This window comes from Saccopteryx leptura, chromosome 8, assembly GCF_036850995.1.
Source record: "Saccopteryx leptura isolate mSacLep1 chromosome 8, mSacLep1_pri_phased_curated, whole genome shotgun sequence".
Classification (NCBI taxonomy): Eukaryota; Metazoa; Chordata; class Mammalia; order Chiroptera; family Emballonuridae; genus Saccopteryx; species Saccopteryx leptura.
Window position 1 is genome coordinate 85,546,357 of NC_089510.1, and position 19,146 is coordinate 85,565,502.

Here is a 19,146-nt window from a genome sequence, read left to right on the forward strand (position 1 = left end):
AGTGGCTGACCTCGACAATCTAAACTCTCTAAATCTCGTTTTCCTCACCTACATGATGGGGACTGTGGGGATGATTAAATGTGTGAAGTTCTTGGCACAAACAGGTTTGAAGAGCATGGATTCCCTTTTCTATTATTCAGGTAGAGCACTTTAGGTCTGCCATTTTATCTGTGATTGGGGTCATTATTTTCCCCTGGGTGACAATTATTGACACTGCAGTTGCCAGGTTCTAATGGAGCTCTAACAGCAGATAAAATCAAGACTGAATCCCTCTTAATGGTTACTGAGGAAGACCTGTTGTTCTATAGCTGTGCTCCATGTGGCCACTGAGTAAGTAGCTAGTACAATTGCAATAAGCTGTAGTCAAATACACACTAGAATCCAAAGACTTAATCCAAAAAGAAAGATGTAAAATATCCCATTAATAACTTAATTACAAATTAATATATTTTGGATGTATAAGATTAAGTACAATATATTAAAATTAATTTCACTTATTTTTAACTTTCTTAAGGTGGCTCCTATAAAATTTTAAATTACGTAAGTGGGTTCTAGCATATTTCTACTGAACAGAGCTGTTCTCCGGGAACAGCTACCCCTCCCTGTCATCACCACATTAGAGTTATGACTTGTAAAAGGGAATTCCCTACTTTGGTCAGCTAGGCGAGATTTAGGGGGTCTTTCCTGCTGCGGGGAACGGCGGGGCTCACATGCGGACGCCTTCCCGAGAAAGCAAGCAGGAGCTTCAGGGAAGGAGGTAGGTGAGTGGGCACATCCATCCATAAAAGGAGCTGGGAAGGACCTGATACTTCGGACTCAAGCTGGTGGTTGAAGGAGAGGGCCCCAAAGCTTCAGTGTCCTCCCCCTACCCCAATATCTTTTGCTCCATTCACCATCACAGTCATTACATGCTGATGAGTTTCTGAGTTCTGGAGGGTCTTCCAATATAATCTCGTGACCTCTGTACTTACAAAACCTGCAGTATAACAAGCAAATATTTTGATCAACATGAAGAATGCCTTTCCTACATAAGTAATTTAGAAATAGTTTCCACCAGGTTATAATCTCCTAATGTACACAAATATCTACAAAAATGATTAGCCCAAGTGGATATATCCAAAGAGAAAATGTTTTCCAATTATCATACATTCAGCTAATAAAATTTGTATTGTTATAAAAATGCTGCCAAGATAGGTTGTAATTTGTCTTTTTAGAGCAGAATCATAACTTGACAGGTTCTGGAATAGAAAACAAACAAAAATTAACTCAACGTGTCTGTCTTTGTTCAACATTTCCAAACATTTATAAACAAAATGCATTTAAATATTATTACCTAAAGATAAAAAAAAAATGAGTTTGTTTTATACTTCTTTTTATACCTACCCAATTCCTTTACTAAGTGGTCACAGTAGATTTTAAAAGTTTAATTGCATTATGCTTGCCACTTGGTTTCTGATTGTTGTCCATTTACACATGACTTAAAGATGCCACTAATGACACAGCACATAAGAAACTTGGAGCCTGACCAGGCGGTGGCGCAGTGGATAGAGCGTTGGACTTGGATGTGGAAGGACCCAGGTTCAAGACCCCGAGGTCGCCAGCTTGAGCGCGGGCTCATCTGGCTTGAGCAAAAAGCTCACCAGCTTGGACCCAGGGTCGCTGGTTCCAGCAAGGGGTTATTCAGTCTGCTGTAGACCTGCGGTCAAGGCACATATGAGAAGAGCAATCAATGAACAACTAAGGTGTCGCAACGCACAACGAAAAACTAATGATTGATGCTTTTCATCTCTTCGTTCCTGTCTGTCTGTCCCTGTCTATCCCTCTGACTCTCTCTCTGTCTCTGTAAAAAATAAAATAAATTAATTAATTTAAAAAAAAAGAAACTTAGAGAGTGTCTAGGGTACATTTTTATGATCACACATTACCACCATGATATAGTGAATAAAATATAACTTTTTAATTATTTGAGGCAGTGCAGAATGATTTGTTCTTGCATCGCTGATCAGTTACCTATGTACTACTAGAAACTAATGAAATTATTTAAAATCAAAATGTGATACCACTGGATACAACAGAATATTAACAGCCAGTTTTGCAGACAATCTGTTATTTTATTGCACAGATTTCACTCAAAGAACAAAATGCACCATCAATGTTTGGAGAGTTTGGGGTCTCGGATACGATTCACCGTCAGTGTTTACACCCATAAAGCCAAATTCAACAGTACAATTTATGTTAAACAATAATCACTTCAAGATGGTTGACAAAATAAAAATAGAGGGAAAAATAGCTTTTAAAATGTGTTAAGTTGAAGCATATTCATATGTAGGATTAAAAACTACATTACACAAATTAGAAATCAAAGACATTTCGTGGAATGCCAGTTATACTCACTTGTGCTGTTGTTTGTCATATAATGAAAGTATATTTGGTTCATTTCCTTCATACTGAATTGAGAATCTCAGGAAAACCATGGTTATAAAAATGAGCAATTTTGAAAAACTATGTACAGATAAATGTCAAATCACAAACTAAAAAAAAATCCCCACCCCTTGCCCTCAACTTACAAAAGGGAAATCTCCCGTGGAGGGACAGTTCCCGTTCCCTCCCTCCCCTACCCATGTCCCCAGTTCTATCTTTTTCTGGCTTCTAACTAAATGCCTCCGAGCTGAAAAGGAGGGAGGGAACAGAGAGGCATCTTTATGAGGCTCCCATTGTCATCTGTAACAACAGTTTGAAAAGTGTCTTTTATTTCTCTCCCCCACACCCACCTCAGCAGTGTTTGCAAGATATTTAAAATTCAAAGAGAGAGAAAGGCAATATACATATATATAACTTTTATGGACAACAAAGGCATGCCCAAGAGCTAATAGTGGGCAAATCCATGAGAAAAATGTGTGGGCATTATCTAAGCTAAAGATTTATTTTAAGGCAACAAAATGGGAGAGGGTGTTAAAACTACAAAATGCCTGACAGGATGCTTTTCTAAACCTTTGGCCTTGAAGCCTGACAGAAGAATGGGCTTCCCCAAACTGTGGAGAGCAAACCTAGGGCCATGGACCCAGCAGCGACAGCACCTCCATGCGCAGGCTGGCAGCTCTCCTATACATGGGCACTCTTGGCATGAGTGGGGGAGCTGGAGCCCGAAGAGTAGTAGAAACGGTTTTCACCAAACGACTGGGCGTCTCCAGAGCAGCAGACAATGACACAGCCGCCCACGAGGCAAAGCACGGCTCCGATCCAGCCCGCATACAGGGAGTAGCCAAAGCTCACGATGGTGGTCTCACGGTGGGCACACACGGGGAACCAGATGGTGGCGACAATGGCACAGAGAGCTGGGGAAGACATGGAGAAGGCTGTGACCGGGTATACCCATTACACACCAAGTGCAGTGGGCAGACAACCCTTCACTCGACATACAAACACCTCTGGCTTCCAACCAACTCAAAATATTCCCCACACAGAGTTATGCTCCCTCTGCAATCTGAGCCTAAAGGTTTATATCTATAGAATGAGCGGATCAACAGCTGGTGTCAAACTATTAGGTCCTTATTTTTGAACAGGTGAGAGACAATGAACTCCCATGTAAAAAACCTGGTAATAAATCATTTAGATCCAAAAATTACGTATTTGTATTTGCTTATATATCTTGACTTTATATATGTATCTAGTGTTACATTTCTGTTATACACTTACTTAATTATGTTATAATTATCTCTTTACATGTCTATTTTTCATTCCAAGTTTGAATTCCTAGACAGCAAGGACCATGTCATATCTTTGTAAAGCCAGGGTTTAGCTCAGTATGAAGCACAAAGTATGTGCTCAACATAAACCAATGGAATGACTAAATAACCTGAGCTATACAGAAATAAGAAACAAGATAGTGCCCACTTCCATCAATTTTCCACTCTATTTTTTCAATTCAGTCAATTCACATTACAAATACCTTTAAAAAGAAAGCTAAGAAAACCCTCTTATTGTGGTGAATTATTGCTAGACATCAGTGGAGGAACAACTAAGAGGCTGAGTTTGTGTTATGCTATTTACAATCACAAAAATCTCAACACAAATGAACAGTTCTTGAACTAAAATAGTTCACCCATTCAAGGATTTTATGGTCACAATATTTGTTGTGATCACAAGAGCAGAAATTTCTGGCCTTGCAACCAATCTAACTTTCAGGTTTGATTTAGATTTTAAAGAATAATATAAGAAACTGCTTCTGCCATTTGGTTTTTTCCCTCCTCTTAAACAAAGCAGCAAAATAAGGGCAGGCAGGAGCCTAGAAAGGTTTAGACTTTTCTTAGACCTGTAGACCAGTGCTGTCAAATAGGATAGCCACAAGCAGGCCACATGAGCTATTGATGATGTCTCATGAAGTTAGTGAGATTGAAAAACGAAATTCTGAATTTTAACTAATTTAAACTGAAATGACTACATGTGGCTGGTGGCTACTATACTGAACAACACAGGTCTAGACAAAGTAATTTCATTAGTTCCTTTGTTATCATCTAATTTCTCATAACTAGAAGCAGGACAAAGTTTTAGTTAAAGCTTTAAGTTAGGATGGCATATTAAAGTTGACAGCTCAAAATAATAATAATAATAATAAATAATGTTTCCGTTGATTAGCCATAAAGCCTTTAATAAATTCAAGACAGGCATTGCCATGTTTGCTACCTGGAGTAACCTTGTCACTTTCAACTCAGCAAGCTTCTTCTGAAAGTAAGCTTTCTACCATACTGAGTGATTTTTCTAACTTACCTACCTCTGTACCCACAGAAAAGAATTTTTTCTTTAACATAAGCACTCAAATATAACAGCCACATAAATTATTTCTAAACTAAAGAAAAAATTTAAGTCTTACCCATTTTAAAGACCTTTTAAACTGTCTCGTTTCCTTTTGTGTAGCTTGTAACATAGGTTTCTGCTGATGACAGATTAAGTCCACCCCCACAAACTGGGTTTAGATATACCTAAAGGATAGATGTGATTCCTATTCTTAAAAAGTATAGCTGCAATTAGAAGTCAGAGGGAGAAAGTAAATTTGGGTTTAAATTGCTCATATTGGCTCTCTAGAAGCCTAAATTCACTCCATTGTGAATTATTCACATATTTAAGGAATTTATTATTTATAGACTATCTAAGAAGCTAGTCTTAGATAAAATTTTTAGATAAAAAATGCAGGATGCATTTTTCTAAAAGGAAGCATAATTATGCCAGCTTTTGTAATATTTTTGTATAAGATGCCATGAGAAGATGTATCTTTCTTTCTTTGAACAGAATGTTCTTAAGAAGATTTGTGTTAATCAAATCCTCCCTTTCTAGCCCAGAGCTTTACACACCTGAGATACAGGAGCAAGTCTTTTTCTTCTTCTTTTTCTTTTTCTTCCTCTTGCCAGAGTCCAAATCTAGCACTCTTAGAGAACTGCTTGGCTGCTGGCATAGTCACACTCTCATCGAGGCATAGAGAGGAGCCTTTTCCTTTATCAGGACAAGGAACAGAATCCTCTTCTGGAGTGTTTCAGCCAGAGAGAACAGCCCTAGAGCCTTTCTATCAAGATACAACCCAGCTACAAACCTCTAGACCCCAAAAGTGAAAATTCATCTACTGTGGGCAAAAACAGCAACGGAGGAGCTTCCAAATACGCAAGCTTGATTAGAGGGAAAAGTGGGGGGTGCAAAGCTGAAGTCTGATTCCTAAACACACGATTTGGTTCAATCTAATCAGTACTTCTTATAAACAGTTAATTGGTTTCCAAACAGCTTATGGTTATATTAACCTTTATATTTATGGATTCTTTATATTTAAACATACCACATACACACATACACATATACACACATGCAAGCATTCCTCACATTTCATGTAAACCTAACTTAACCTTCAGATTTGGTTTAGATTTTATAGCATAAGATTAAAAAATACCTCAAATTTCATTTAATTCTTCCCCTTTTCTTAAGCAAACTAATAAAACAAGGTTATCTTCATATAGGGAAAGAATCAGGCTCAATAAATACAGGCAGTCCCTGGGTTATAAATGAGATAGGTTCTATAGATTTGAAAATGTTTACTTATATGCACAGAAAGGTAAAAATACTACTATGTTAAGACAACCATCTGTCTAAGTTGCATTTAGTAGGTAATGTACCTGTTCCCACTAACATACAAATTCAGCTTAAGAACAGACCTACAGAACCTACCTCATTTGTAACCTGGGGACTGCTGTATTCCAAAAATAATCACAAATCTTGACTTTGAGTGTTTCAGGGATTTTGTTAAATGTTATTCCAATATAATTAATTAGGAAAAGGAAGAATTCCTAAGCATTTAAATAATGAACTTATAAGACTGAATAAGTGAATTGGGTGACTGAATGGACAGACAGACAGATGAATAAGAGGTGGTCTCTTTGCAAGTGCACTTCCCATTTGTACACACCAAAGCTGAATTCCATAATCATTGTATTTTGCTGCGACTTTAACACACTTACCCTCACCAAAGATTGCCTTCTTTTATAATCGAGGAAAAACAAGGCAAATGAACACCAGCAGGCTTTTTATTCCCTAGTAGATAAATGAACTGTGGGTGGAATCCCTGCAGCTCTCAAAGATGAGCCACATCAAACCACTGTAAGACGACAAACCGCCACACAACATGAAAGGAAATGAGAGGTTCACTGGAAACAGTGACCTTCAACTGAACTCACAATGAAGAATGTTTACAAACTAAAAAAAGGAGAATTTACTCAGTGTCAGCGGTGGGTTTGAAGGGGAAAGAGGGTATGTTCATCAATAGTTAATAATCCAAGTCAAATCATTGCTCAACTAAAAGATGTGACTCACAGAATTGGCAATAATTTTTAGCTTTCTTAAAGGCACGTAAGACCCTCTAGATTCATTTTTATTTGAACAGAGAGAGAGATTATAATGGTCTTCTGGATTAAAGAAATGTTTTTAATGTTTTTCTTAAAAAGTCACCGTTACTTACAAGGCAAAGAAAACTGAGGAAAGATAAAAGAAATTTTCATTGCTTTACTTTTATGTCAATAGATTTTGTTTTTCAAGCCGTTTCTCTTTTCTACGTTTAGAAAATCAATAGTTAATTGCACAAGGGGGAAAAATTCTGCCATTTGTGGGGGGAGTACAAAGTGAAAACTGTAGATATTCTTAACTTCAAAAGCAAAAGGAAGCCCTGGCCGGTTGGCTCAGCGGTAGAGCGTCGGCCTAGCGTGCGGAGGACGCGGGTTCGATTCCCGGCCAGGACACACAGGAGAAGCGCCCATTTGCTTCTCCACCTCTCCGCCGCGCCGTCCTCTCTGTCTCTCTCTTCCCCTCCCGCAGCTAAGGCTCCATTGGAGCAAAGATGGCCCGGGCGCTGGGGATGGCTCTGTGGCCTCTGCCTCAGGTGCTAGAGTGGCTCTGGTCGCAACATGGCAACGCCCCATCCCACCCTGGTGGGCAGAGCGTCGCCCCCTGGTGGGCGTGCCGGGTGGATCCCGGTCGGGCGCATGCGGGAGTCTGTCTGACTGTCTCTCCCTGTTTCCAGCTTCAGAAAAATGAAAAAATAAATAAATAAATAAATAAAAGCAAAAGGAGAGAAGGGAGTAGAAAGCTTCACTGTGTAGACATAAATTCACCTGGGCTTGGTTCTCTACAAGGAAAAGTCCTTGCTTTTCATTGAATAAAACTGTTTGCCTCTTTTCATGCATTTCAAATAATATAAATAATATGAAACAATGTGTTTTTTAACTGACAGAGTACACCCTTATTAAAAGTTAGCAATGATATTGATGTAGCCAAAGACAGAAAATATTTGGAAAAGCAATTTTAGAGCAATGAAATGTAAGTGTAATTTTTAATCCCTTTAGGAATGAGATGATAAATAGATGTGATGAAGTTAAACAAAATTGGAACAGGTGTGTTTGGAGGTAACAACTTAGAAAGACAGACATTAGGCAGACAGAAAGACAGACAGAAAGGCCCAGAAAGATAGATCACCAGAGCCTGGTGTTTCCTCCTTCCTTCATGAGCACTTCTGTTCCCAGGCTGTAGCACTGAAAGGCAGTTTAAAAGCATTATTTCTAACACAAGGCAATATTTGCATTAAAGTCACTTAAACTAATCTGACTTATACTAGTAATAATAGGAAAAATTTTTTTCTTAATATTATATTCGAGATTTGCTTCCAAAAACCTGGGGACTAGGAAAAAAGGGAAGGACACAGAAGAAGCAGCAGGTTGGCCATGATTTGATCATAACTGGGAATTAGTTGGGGTTCATGGGGGTTTATTAGAGTATTCTTTTTACTTTGTGTATGTTTGAGATTTCCCATAATAAAAGCTTTTAAAATCTCTTCCAATTAAGATTTTATAATGTATTCAATATCATCTTCTACAATACTATTATTACATACAGTCTAAAAGAGCACACAGACTTTCACAAAGTCAGTTAACTCAAAGCAACAAGGAATGAGATTTCTAATGAGCTGCTGCTTGAAGTCATATATTTTTGTTGTTGTTTCCTTCTAATTTGAAAGTAGAAAAACTTTAGTTTTTCTTATTTTCATTTACTATTCTCTAAATTTTGATATAAAAAAGCATAGCTACCAAAGGACATATTCCTGTTACACAGACTTTTGTGAATATCTCTCATTTTTATAACAATCAGCCAGTCAATGGAATATTTGAGTACATTATTTTCCGGGCCTGCTTCCAGCACTTTTTTCCCTTTACTCCACATGTCATTAGCTTTTCTTTCCTATAACCTTTTTTAAAATCCAGTCTCATGGTTATTTGTTAATTTTTGTTTTTTAATTACAGAATTTAGAGACAAGAGCAGTTAATTCCTTCAATTTTATTGATAAAGTCATTTTAAGCCACAACCATACTAAGATGCCACATCCCCTCCATTACTCATATGAAACTTGATTTAGATTAAAGACTTGTTTGTATAGAGCTAATGAGTTTGGAGGAAGAATTTTTCTAACAATTCTCTTAAGACCCCACAATTAAGGGCAACACCCAAGAATTCCCATTACCATAGACATCTGATTCTGTGTGCATGACAAGCTCAATTTTCCCACATTTGCACACACCATTTATTTTATTACAATTTCATTATTAACCTCTAAGTTCTCAGTTAAAACATCTTTTCTCCAATATAAATAGGACTCCTGGGACCATACTTTTTTAAAAGAGATGAGAAGATGAAAAGATTCCATTAGAAAGGAAAATACGTTTTTTTCCTTCCATTCCTGCCCCATCTCCCCAAGAAACACCCAGATCAAGTACTTTCTAACTTATAGAGAGAAGAGCATTAGACTGAATCAAAACTAAACTGGAGCCTTTCAGTTGGGTAGCTTAAAGTGGCTTTTTATAATGGAATAAGCAAAAATCTCCAACTATTGATCCCTACATTCTGGTTCCCACAAAGTAAACAAAGGAACTATATCTATTAGAGCAGGATTTCTCCTTATCAGATCTCCAGGTTTCTCCTTATCAGATCTACATGTAGAGATGACCCTGCAGAAATTAGACATGATCAAAAGAATACCCAACTGCCCCATGGGTTAGCTCTCCATCTCCTCTAACCAACAACAGCAATAATAATAGCAACCATTTGTTGAGCATGTACTGCGTGCCAACACCCTGCGAAAGAATTTGCATATGTCTGCGTGGACCTGGAGATTATTATGCTAGGTGAAATAAGCCAGTTAGAGAAAGACAAATACCATCAAATACCATACAATCTTGCTTATACATGGTATCTAATAAACAAAATAAACTCACAAACAAAATAGAAACAGAGGCATGGACACACAGAACAGACTGACAGCTGGCAGGGGGAGAGGTGTTGAGGGGTTGGATGAAAGAAGGTGAAGGGATTAAGCAAAAAAAACCATACACATACATACATATATATATATCTAAAATATATATATGTATGTGTGTATGTATATAAAACACATAGACACAGACAACAGTGTGGTGCCAGCCAGAGGGAAAGAGGCTGACGTAGGTGGGGGTGGGCACAGGGGGTAAATGCAGAGGAAAGAGACTGCTGGGGTGACAGTGCACGATGCAGTGTGCAGCTGATGTTTTGTTTAGTTGTACACTTGAAACCTCTATGAGTTTGTGAACTAATGTTATCGCAATAAATTTAATAAAAAAAAGAAAGAACTTGCAATGTCACTTCACTAATCTTACCAACCTCAGAAGAAAGCATTGCTGTCCTCATTTTGTATAAAGGCTCAGAGACATTGAGTTACTGCCCTGGTTCATGCAGCTGGAAAGTGGTTAGTCGGAGATTCAGTACAGTAGGTCTGTCTCCGAAGAAGATAAAGCATAGGCACCTCCTGCCACAGCGCGCTCGTGAAAAACCGAAGGTGAGATCCACCTCAGACTGTGCCCTGAGCAGCCTGCTGCTCCTTGAACTACTCATCTGGCTTAAGAAGCCAAAAGTGGGGGTTCCCACTCCTCCCCTCAGCAGGAACCAAATCCTCACAACATTAAACTTAGGCTGCTGGTAAGATAAAGCTGTCATACAACAGACATAATGTTTTTAAGCTTTTGGAAAAATCATTAAAGATTTTCAGGGTCAGAAAGAACTGATTTTAACTAACATTGCTTATAGTCTAACTTTGCCACTGTTTCCAGTTTCTAGACTGTCAAAGCCCCACGCTGCCTGGTCCCCTTTGGTCAGGACCACACCTCAGCTGGAGCACCATTGGTGAACCCTAGCTCCCAGCATGAGCCCAGCACTGGCTTCTTCCGGAGAGGGAGAGCAGCGACAAAAGCCCAGGCCTGACTTGTGGTGGCGCAGTGGATAGAGTGTCGACCTGGAAATGCTGAGGTCGCCGGTTCGAAACCCTGGGCTTGCCTGGTCAAGGCACATATGGGAGTTGATGCTTCCAGCTCCTCCCCCCTTCTCCCTCTGTCTCTCTCTCTCTCTCCCTTTCTCTCTCCTCTCTAAAATGAATAAATAAAATTTAAAAAAAAAAAAGCCCAGCCAGAGTGACACAAAGGCAGCCTTCCCTCTCTCTGGCCCCTCCCACCCTCAGCCGACAGGGGAAACAAGGCACCTGGGCTCCACAGAGCGAAGACCCAGAGAAGACCAGCAGGTGCCACACTTGAGACAATGAGCGCTACATTTCCAGAGCTAGCTTGTTCCAGTCAAAACATCAACCCAAAGGCAAGTGGCCACCCCTGAGAAATAAATCCAGATGGGAGCATTCAGGAGGAAGCAGTTAACACTGGAAATGCAAGGTTACAAGAGGGCAAGAAGCAGACCCTCCCTGAGTCCTAGCAGCCAGTGGCCAGAAGGGTGCAGCCTCCCTGGGGTTCGGATCACGGAACACTAGGGGCAGCACCGAGTCTGAGGAGCTCACCTCACTGCCCAGCCTCACCTTTCTTTTCTGTGATTCTGCCATGATTCTGCAGACATCCACTAACCCATTTGAAAAAGGTAAAGAAAACCTTTATTTAATTCAGCTAGGATGTTTCAAATGACTGGTTGCATTTTTTTTTAATAACTCTTCTTAATCAACTGGATGATTCAGTAGTTTTTAGGAACTTTTTTAAAGACCAATGTGTCTGTATGTGCTTTGTTTTTATGTCTTTCTTTTCCACAGGGTTTGAGTTTGATTTTGTGGAATTTTTTAAACATATTTTCTCACTTTTTGGGTGTTCTGTGGTGATTTCTAAATATGAACCCCTAAGACAATGGACCGATCTTTGGCTTTGCATCCTCAGAACTAAAGACAAAGCCTTCTGGGCTCCCATGAGAATGTGAGGAAATTGTCCACAGACAAATGTCTAGGATAAGAAGGGCTTCTTCTGGACTCTACGAACCAGTTTATTTGTACGAACCAGCTTCCTTTGGTCTGACCGTCAAAAAGTACTCCTGTGAGTTAGACGAAAGCCCTTGCTGCTGACTGTGTGTTTGCTGTGGCCTCCTACACACATTCTTTGTGGCAGGATGTTCATGCCCAGATTCTTCTCTGGAAGTGACAGTACTATTCTTACAATTTTGGTCTTTTCACTCCTATTAATACACACACACAAAAAAAGCCCCTTCTCTGAATTCTTTGTGGCTTCACAAGCCCCCCTTTGCCTTTTTGTGAAACAGTGCCCCTACCCGCATGTCCCCTCACCTCATGGGTGTCACTGTGGGTAACCATCACCAAATGGTAACGACTCACACAGAACCCTGATCTCTTACCATTACCCCTCAAGCACACGGTCTGAGACCAGTTTGGGGACCGGGATTTCATGTCCCGGGAGAAGCTGACTTTATATCTAACCCATATGCATACCAGTTTCTCCTCACTGACGTATCAGTGCACTTTACAAGAGTCCTTAAAATGCATGTCTTGTATTAAGATTTAGGAGTTGAAAAAAAAGAAGATTTAGGAGTTGTTCATTGAATTAGCATTTAAGAAAAAAAATAGAAATAAGTCACCGAACAGTGTGAGAAAGATCCTCCCTAGATAGCCATCTGTGTGCGGCCGTAACTGGAAAAACTGAACAAGCACATACCATTTCCGGGGCTGGGACTGTCCCTCCCTCCAATCCAGGAGCCAACCACCTTCTCTCCAACTCTCAAAACTCATCACTGGGGTCCTCTGCTGAGGGAAACCCCTCTAGCCTAACTTAGGTGCTTTCCTATGTGGGTATAGAACATGTACACACCTCTCTACCAAGTGGTCCAAGTGCACTCAAGCAGAGACTGACACTCTTTCCAGTATCCCCAGTGTCTACCATGGTGCCTGGCACTCCATGAGTGCTCAATCAGTGAGTTCTGAAAAAAGACTGAATCATCACCTAGTGACCTACCACTCTCAACACCTTACTTTTCTATTGCCCTCCTCTTTCTCGTCTTTTTTATACATTAACTAAAGTTCTTAATCCTAACTACACAAAAAAGTCACTTGGGAGGATTTCATAAAATATCTTTGTCTTAATACCCAGAAATTCTGACTCAAATGACCTGCTGTGGGACCTGGGCACAGGGGTTTTCAAAAGGAATTCCATTGTGAAGCCTGGGTGAAGAGTCACTGGATTTTCCTACCCTCAAAATCCTTTCTGCCTTTTGTTAACTTATATTCCTGTTCAGTGACCCCCCCCCCAAAGATATGACCTATCCCCTGTGTAAGGCCCATGAAAGGTAAGCGGCACCTGCTGTGGAGGGGCTGTTCCACAGAGGATTCAGGTCTTTCTTTCATGCGTCTCTTGAACTCAATGAAGCAACAGCAAGATCTGACATTCATCAGGTTTACTCAAAGTTGGGTGCCATAAAGAAAGCAGTCTTACCCAGCAGAATAAGCATAACACCAGCCAGCTGGGCCCGCCTGTACTTGGCCACGCCAGGCTCATGGCCCATTCGGATGCAGGGGAGAACCGTCAGCAGCAGGAGAATGGCCGGCAGGCCCAGTACTGAGGCTGCAATCATCAGGGCCCGGCAGGCCTGCACATAGCCTGGCAGCAAGAGAGCAGACAGGGTGGGTTAGACCAAGGGTCCCCTGGGATCCTGAACCCTGCCTACGGGAACTCAGTACCATTTGCCTTCCTCCCTCTTATCCATTCCAGGACTTAGAAGGTGTTAAATGTTGTCTGTGATCACTTCACCTGTTCAACTATTAAAGCGACTCTGTGACAAAAAAAAAAAAAAAAAAGGAGGCTGAGGATTGAGGGCTGGAGAACCTGAATGGAGATCCAAGGTGCTTTCAACCACCTGTCCCAGCTTCCAAGAGGAAGAGGCCAACAACCTAATTACATTATTGTATCACCTTGTGAAAGATTTCTAATAAAACTCAAATCTTTCAAGAAGTATTCTGTGATGGACAGGCTACTGGTTCCAGTCTGTTGTTGATACACTTCACCTGTGTGGACTTTGGGCAAGTTACTGAATTGCTGTGTCTTGACACTTTCCTCACCTATAGAGTAAAAACAATAATAGTACCTACATCTCTCTAATAGAATTTAACTAAGATTAAGTTAGGTAATTTATGCAGTGTTTAGAACAGTGCCTAACACATGCTAAGTACTCTAAAAAGGTTAGCCAAGATTAATTGGTGTTATTACTCCATTACCATCACTATAAAGGCATCCTCCAGCCCCAGCAACTCCTAGAGGGCAGACTCCTGGAGTTAACACCATGCCCACAACAAAGAATATAAACATACATTATAAATGAAGAAATTCCTGAGTTGAATAATAAGAAAAGCAAAACTACCAGAACATTATACTGTCAAATAAAATGCCAGGTAACAACTTTATTAAGAAACAGATTATAATATGTGGAATATTTATGTAAAATTAGTCAGGCAAGATACTGGGAGAAGCTAACAAACTTAAATATATTGTATCTTATTAAAACACTCTCCTCCAAAAAAAGTGTATTTACTACTCTCTCTTTTTGGCTCAGAGAAAATTAGAGCTAGTGGCACGGCCTCAGGGAGGCAGAGTAATGACAAAGTCAAAAAACAAGCCCCAATTTCTGCTTCACATGCCAGAACCTCCATACCCTGTGCAGCAGCACACAACTAGAACACTGTCTCTTAGCCTGACCTGTGGTGGCGCAGTGGATAAAGCGTCAACCTGGAAACACTGAGGTTGCCGGTTCAAAACCCTGGCTTGCCTGGTCAAGGCACATATGGGAGTTGATGCTTCCTGCTCCTCCCCCTTCTCTCTTTCTCTTTCTCTCTCTCTCTCTCTCTCTCTCTCTCTCTGTCTCTCTCTCTCTCTGTATCTCTCCCCCTCCTCTCTAAAATGAATAAATAAATAAAATTAGAACACTGTCTCTTAGCAAGATCAGCTCTGCTGCAGTTCAGACTCCACAGGGTACTCTTCTGACCATTGCCCATCCAGCTTCTTCAGAATTAAAATACGGATTAATCAAGTATCTATTGACTTGAAGATCTCCAGAAAGGACCCACAGAAAGTCTGAGGCAGGACCCCGGTGCCCTTCCAGCTGGTAGGAGAGCCAAGGCTGACACAATGGAGACAGTTAACCAGAAACTGAGGTTCTGCAGTTTACAGCACAGGCTGTCCACATGGTAGGTGTCAAGGCCATGTCTGGAAATCAAAAGATAGAGACTGATATGTGTCCCTGTCCTCACCCAAAGTATGAGGGACAAGGAGAGCAAGAAGGATTAGGCCCTTCCTAAAATTCACTCTCCTCTGTCAGATGGTCTTTGTTCTTGAAAATAAACCACTTGTGCCCTGGCCGGTTGGCTCAGTGGTAGAGCGTTGGCCTGGCGTGCAGGAGTCCCGGGTTCGATTCCCAGACAGGGCACACAGGAGAAGTGCCCATCTGCTTCTCCACCCCTCCCCCTCTCCTTCCTCTCTGTCTCTCTCTTCCCCTCCCGCAGCCGGAGGCTCCATTGGAGCAAAGTTGGCCTGGGCGCTGAGGATGGTTCTATGGCCTCTGCCCCAGGTGCTAGAATGGCTCTGGTTGCAACAGAGCTATGCCCCAGATGGGCAAGGTATCACCCCCTGGTGGGCATGCCAGGTGGATCCCAGTCGGGCGCATGCGGGAGTCTGTCTGCCTCCCCGTTTCCAACTTCAGAAAAATACAAAAAAAAAAAGAAATAAAATAATCCACTTGGTACTGCATGCTTAGTAAACTTAATTTTAGGGAAAGGAAGCAGAGAATAATTTTATGCTTCAGAGGCTCCTTCAAATACCTTGCCCAGCTTTTAACAAAAATATGATAGCTACCTTTTATGGAGCATCTACTATATCAAAAGAGTTTTACATTTCTCATCTCATTTATTCCCCAAAACAACCCTGAAAGACAGGGGTTTGGTTTGACAACTGGGGTTCATAGAGGTCAGTAACTTGTTCAAATCACCCAGTTTGTGAGAACAGGATTCAAGTCTGCCCAAGGCCACCAGCACTAGCATTTAGTGAAGCTGGTTCCACACCTGGGTTCACAGGAATTCTGTTGTTTTAAAAGTCCAAAATGGAGAAAATGATAGTGAATGCAAGACTGACATGCATTGCGCACATCTGCTGTGTGCCAGAAGCAATGCTGGGTCCAGAAGAGAATGCAAAGAAAGTTGGAGAATCCTCAGGAATTCCAAATGCAGTAGAAGGGGACTTAAGAACAATGAAAAAATAGCAAGTCCAAGTGTGCCGTGATGAGGAAGAAGGGCCAAATACCAGGGCAGCAAGGAGTGGGGGCAGGGATTGATTCCCACTACAAAGGCTGGTAGGAGGCACATAAGGGGAGACTTAAGGGGGGGTGGGAGGGAGAAAGGCTCATCCGAAAGGAGAAAAAAGCACAAAAGGACCGGCTCCCAGACTGGCGACCTGGGGCGTGGAGGAGTTATTTCGCTTGTTAAGGAAACTGGGATGAGCCTTATGCCTTTAAATGGGCATGACCCACAAAGGCCACCAGGACATAAGGCAATCGTGTACTATTATTGGCCAGGGCTGATATACTCACCGGGCAGGACAGAGATTCCGAGCAAAAAATCCGAAGGGGCGCCCACCACCTCGCCAATCACCCAACTGACTCAAGGTTTAAATCTGAGTTGGACCTGTTGTCCAGACTTTTTCAACCAGACAGCAAGTGAAGATGGGACCCTTCACCCCTACCCCCACCGCCGGCGTCGGGGAAGGTGGCGACTAGTCACTCCCTCCTTTCCCCATTCCAAGACATAGTTGACCTGGAGGGGGCGACCCTTGGCGGTGCGCCTTCTGCGAGAGTGGAGTGGCCCTACGGGGACTCCCGTTCTTCCCTCGGCGACCTGAGCGGGCGGAGGCGGGGAGGCTGTCAGGGCAAACGAAGGCCCCCACCGCAGGGGCACGCGTGGCGGAAATAGGACGGGCTCCGGGGCCTGAGGGAATAGACCTGGCGGAGCTAGATGGGCCCTAATTGCCAGGACACGTCGTCCGTCCCACGAGGACCGGGAAACTCGCCCGAGTCCTTGTGTTTCTCTCTTCTCCTGGCCTCTGCCGATAGAATCTAACGGGAAAGCAGGGCACCTGCAGGAGGAGGCCGGGCCAGAAAATGAAGTCCTTCTGGTCAGTGGACAGTGGGAGCATGGGGCGGGTGAGGAGGCGGTAATTAACATGGGCTGAGCACCTACTTTGTGTCTAAGTCTTGGGTGATTAACTTCTCAGGGTGACTCGACCAGTGGCCACCGCTATCTTCCCACATTTCAGATAAGAGAGCTGAGGCTAACAGAGGTTAAGTTCGCTGCTGCCTAAATCCTCTGGACTCAAGGTGTCAAATACATGCACAACGGGCTTCAAGCCCTCAATGTTGCGTCTAGTGCCCCCTCCCCGTCCGCCCCGCGGATGAGGGTTTGGGAGCAGGCACGTGCAAGGCGGGGGTCCTTACCCGGCAGGATGAGGATGTCCACCAGGGGCTTACAATGGTATAGCCCCGTGGCCATGACGCAGTCAGCCCACAGCCCCTTGGAGCCCAGTTCATCCAGCTTGCGGCATGTAGGGATGGTGTAACCGCAAGTCACCACCCAGTCATTGGTGGACGTGGTGACGATGATGCCGATCCAACCCACGAAGCTCGTGACGAAGCCCACTACCTGCAAGCATGTGGCCACCATCATTGCGGTCGCGGCGTCTGCGTGCCTCGGCCCTCACTGGCTGCGCTGGCGCCCTGGGCTGGACGGCGCCTGCCCTGGTCCTACCTGTCCCGCGCTCGCGAGCCGCTGGCCGGCGACAGCCGGAAATGGGACGCTGGAGGCGGCGGCCGGCCACCAGAGGCTACGAGTCCAGCTCCGGACTCGCTAGGAGCGCACAACTGGGACAGAAGTACTGCTGGGCAGTGCGCCCCTGCCCCCTCTTAAAGCGCGTAGCCCGGGCCCGCGAGCGCCAATCGGCGGTGGCCCTGGGTCAAGCCGGCCAATCGCGCGGCGGGGTCCAGTGCGGGGTGGGGGGAGCGAGATGAGGGAAAGGGGCGACCACGCCCCCCCGGCGCTCGCAGGCAGTGTCGGAAAGAAATGCAGATCTAAGAAATGTAGAGTGCTGGGAATCATTTCTCCCCTTGTTGCCTCTCTCGTCTGTCTGTGGGTCTCCGCCATGCTCCGTCCCGCCTCAACTTCTTCCCAGCCGAGAGCAGGGACGCGGCACTCCCGCGGGCGCCCTGTACAGTTCCTCCGCGGAATTTTAAACTCTGAGCTGGGAATTGCCCAAGGGACAGACGCAAAGCATTCAACACAGTTACTAGTAGAAAGAAAATGATCCTTTCTGTACTCGAAAATCATCAGAGGCCGCCATCACCACAATAATGGTGATAACAACAATTACAACTCACATTTATCCATCTGTGTCATTCATGTACGGTGTGCACGCATTTATATTTATGCATTATCTCGTAAAATATCTCATTGAGTAATTCTCCTAAAAACCCTTTTTGGCAGGAATAATTGCTGACACATAATGCGCTTGAAGAATCAGCATGAGAAGTTGTTGCCCACATTCACACAGCTGGAAAGGAGATAGACTCCAAGGGCCCATCTTACTACCCACCCTCCCACTAACCATTCCTGGGAACCTGTCCTGATTACCGCTTCTTGAAAATTCCTAAAAGGCTCACATGTCCCATTTTGACACGTGAAAAGCTAGGCTGACTGCCCTGGGGTCCCTGTAAATAAGTTAATTATCTGTACTATGAGAACAATACCTGACCCAGAGAGCTCTACAATGGAAGCCACATCATCATTAATCCACCTCCTCTTTGGTAATTCAAATAAGACCCATTATATGCATCTTTTTATAGTGTAGAGAAACCCTCCTTAGGCTACATTTATATTAAAGTTTTAACTCCCTTTGAAATAAATGACTTATCTTATTACCTCTCACTATCACCAAACGTGAGATTGAAAGATGTGAAGGATTTCATCAGACACAAAACTTCCTACTCAACGCTCTAAGATATGTATCATAAATCATAGGTAATGAGCTTTCCCACAGCTAGTTTTCCCTAATGTTGAGGGTCAGGGCAAATCACCATGTCTTTCTAGGGAAGACTGGCCTGGAGGACACCCCAAAGAAACCAAGTGCATAGAAAGAAAAGATTCTGTAATAGATGACAGAGTGTCAAGTACAAGAGTCACCATATTCATTAAGGAGAGCACCATGGTTAAGATGGAAGGCCAGGCCTGGTCAG

The 19,146-nt window shown here is 42.9% G+C and overlaps 1 protein-coding gene across 1 annotated transcript; it reads right to left on the bottom strand.

The window, feature by feature from the left end:
• Positions 1-2,090: 2,090 nt before the first annotated feature.
• Positions 2,091-17,790, bottom strand: CLDN11 (claudin 11). The gene is made up of 3 exons (XM_066347581.1): positions 17,356-17,790; positions 13,317-13,481; positions 2,091-3,335 (listed from the first exon to the last, which is right to left on the bottom strand). Exons 1-3 carry the CDS (start codon positions 17,582-17,584, stop codon positions 3,103-3,105), a joined length of 627 nt encoding a protein of 208 aa, XP_066203678.1. The 5' UTR covers positions 17,585-17,790; the 3' UTR covers positions 2,091-3,102.
• Positions 17,791-19,146: the final 1,356 nt, after the last annotated feature.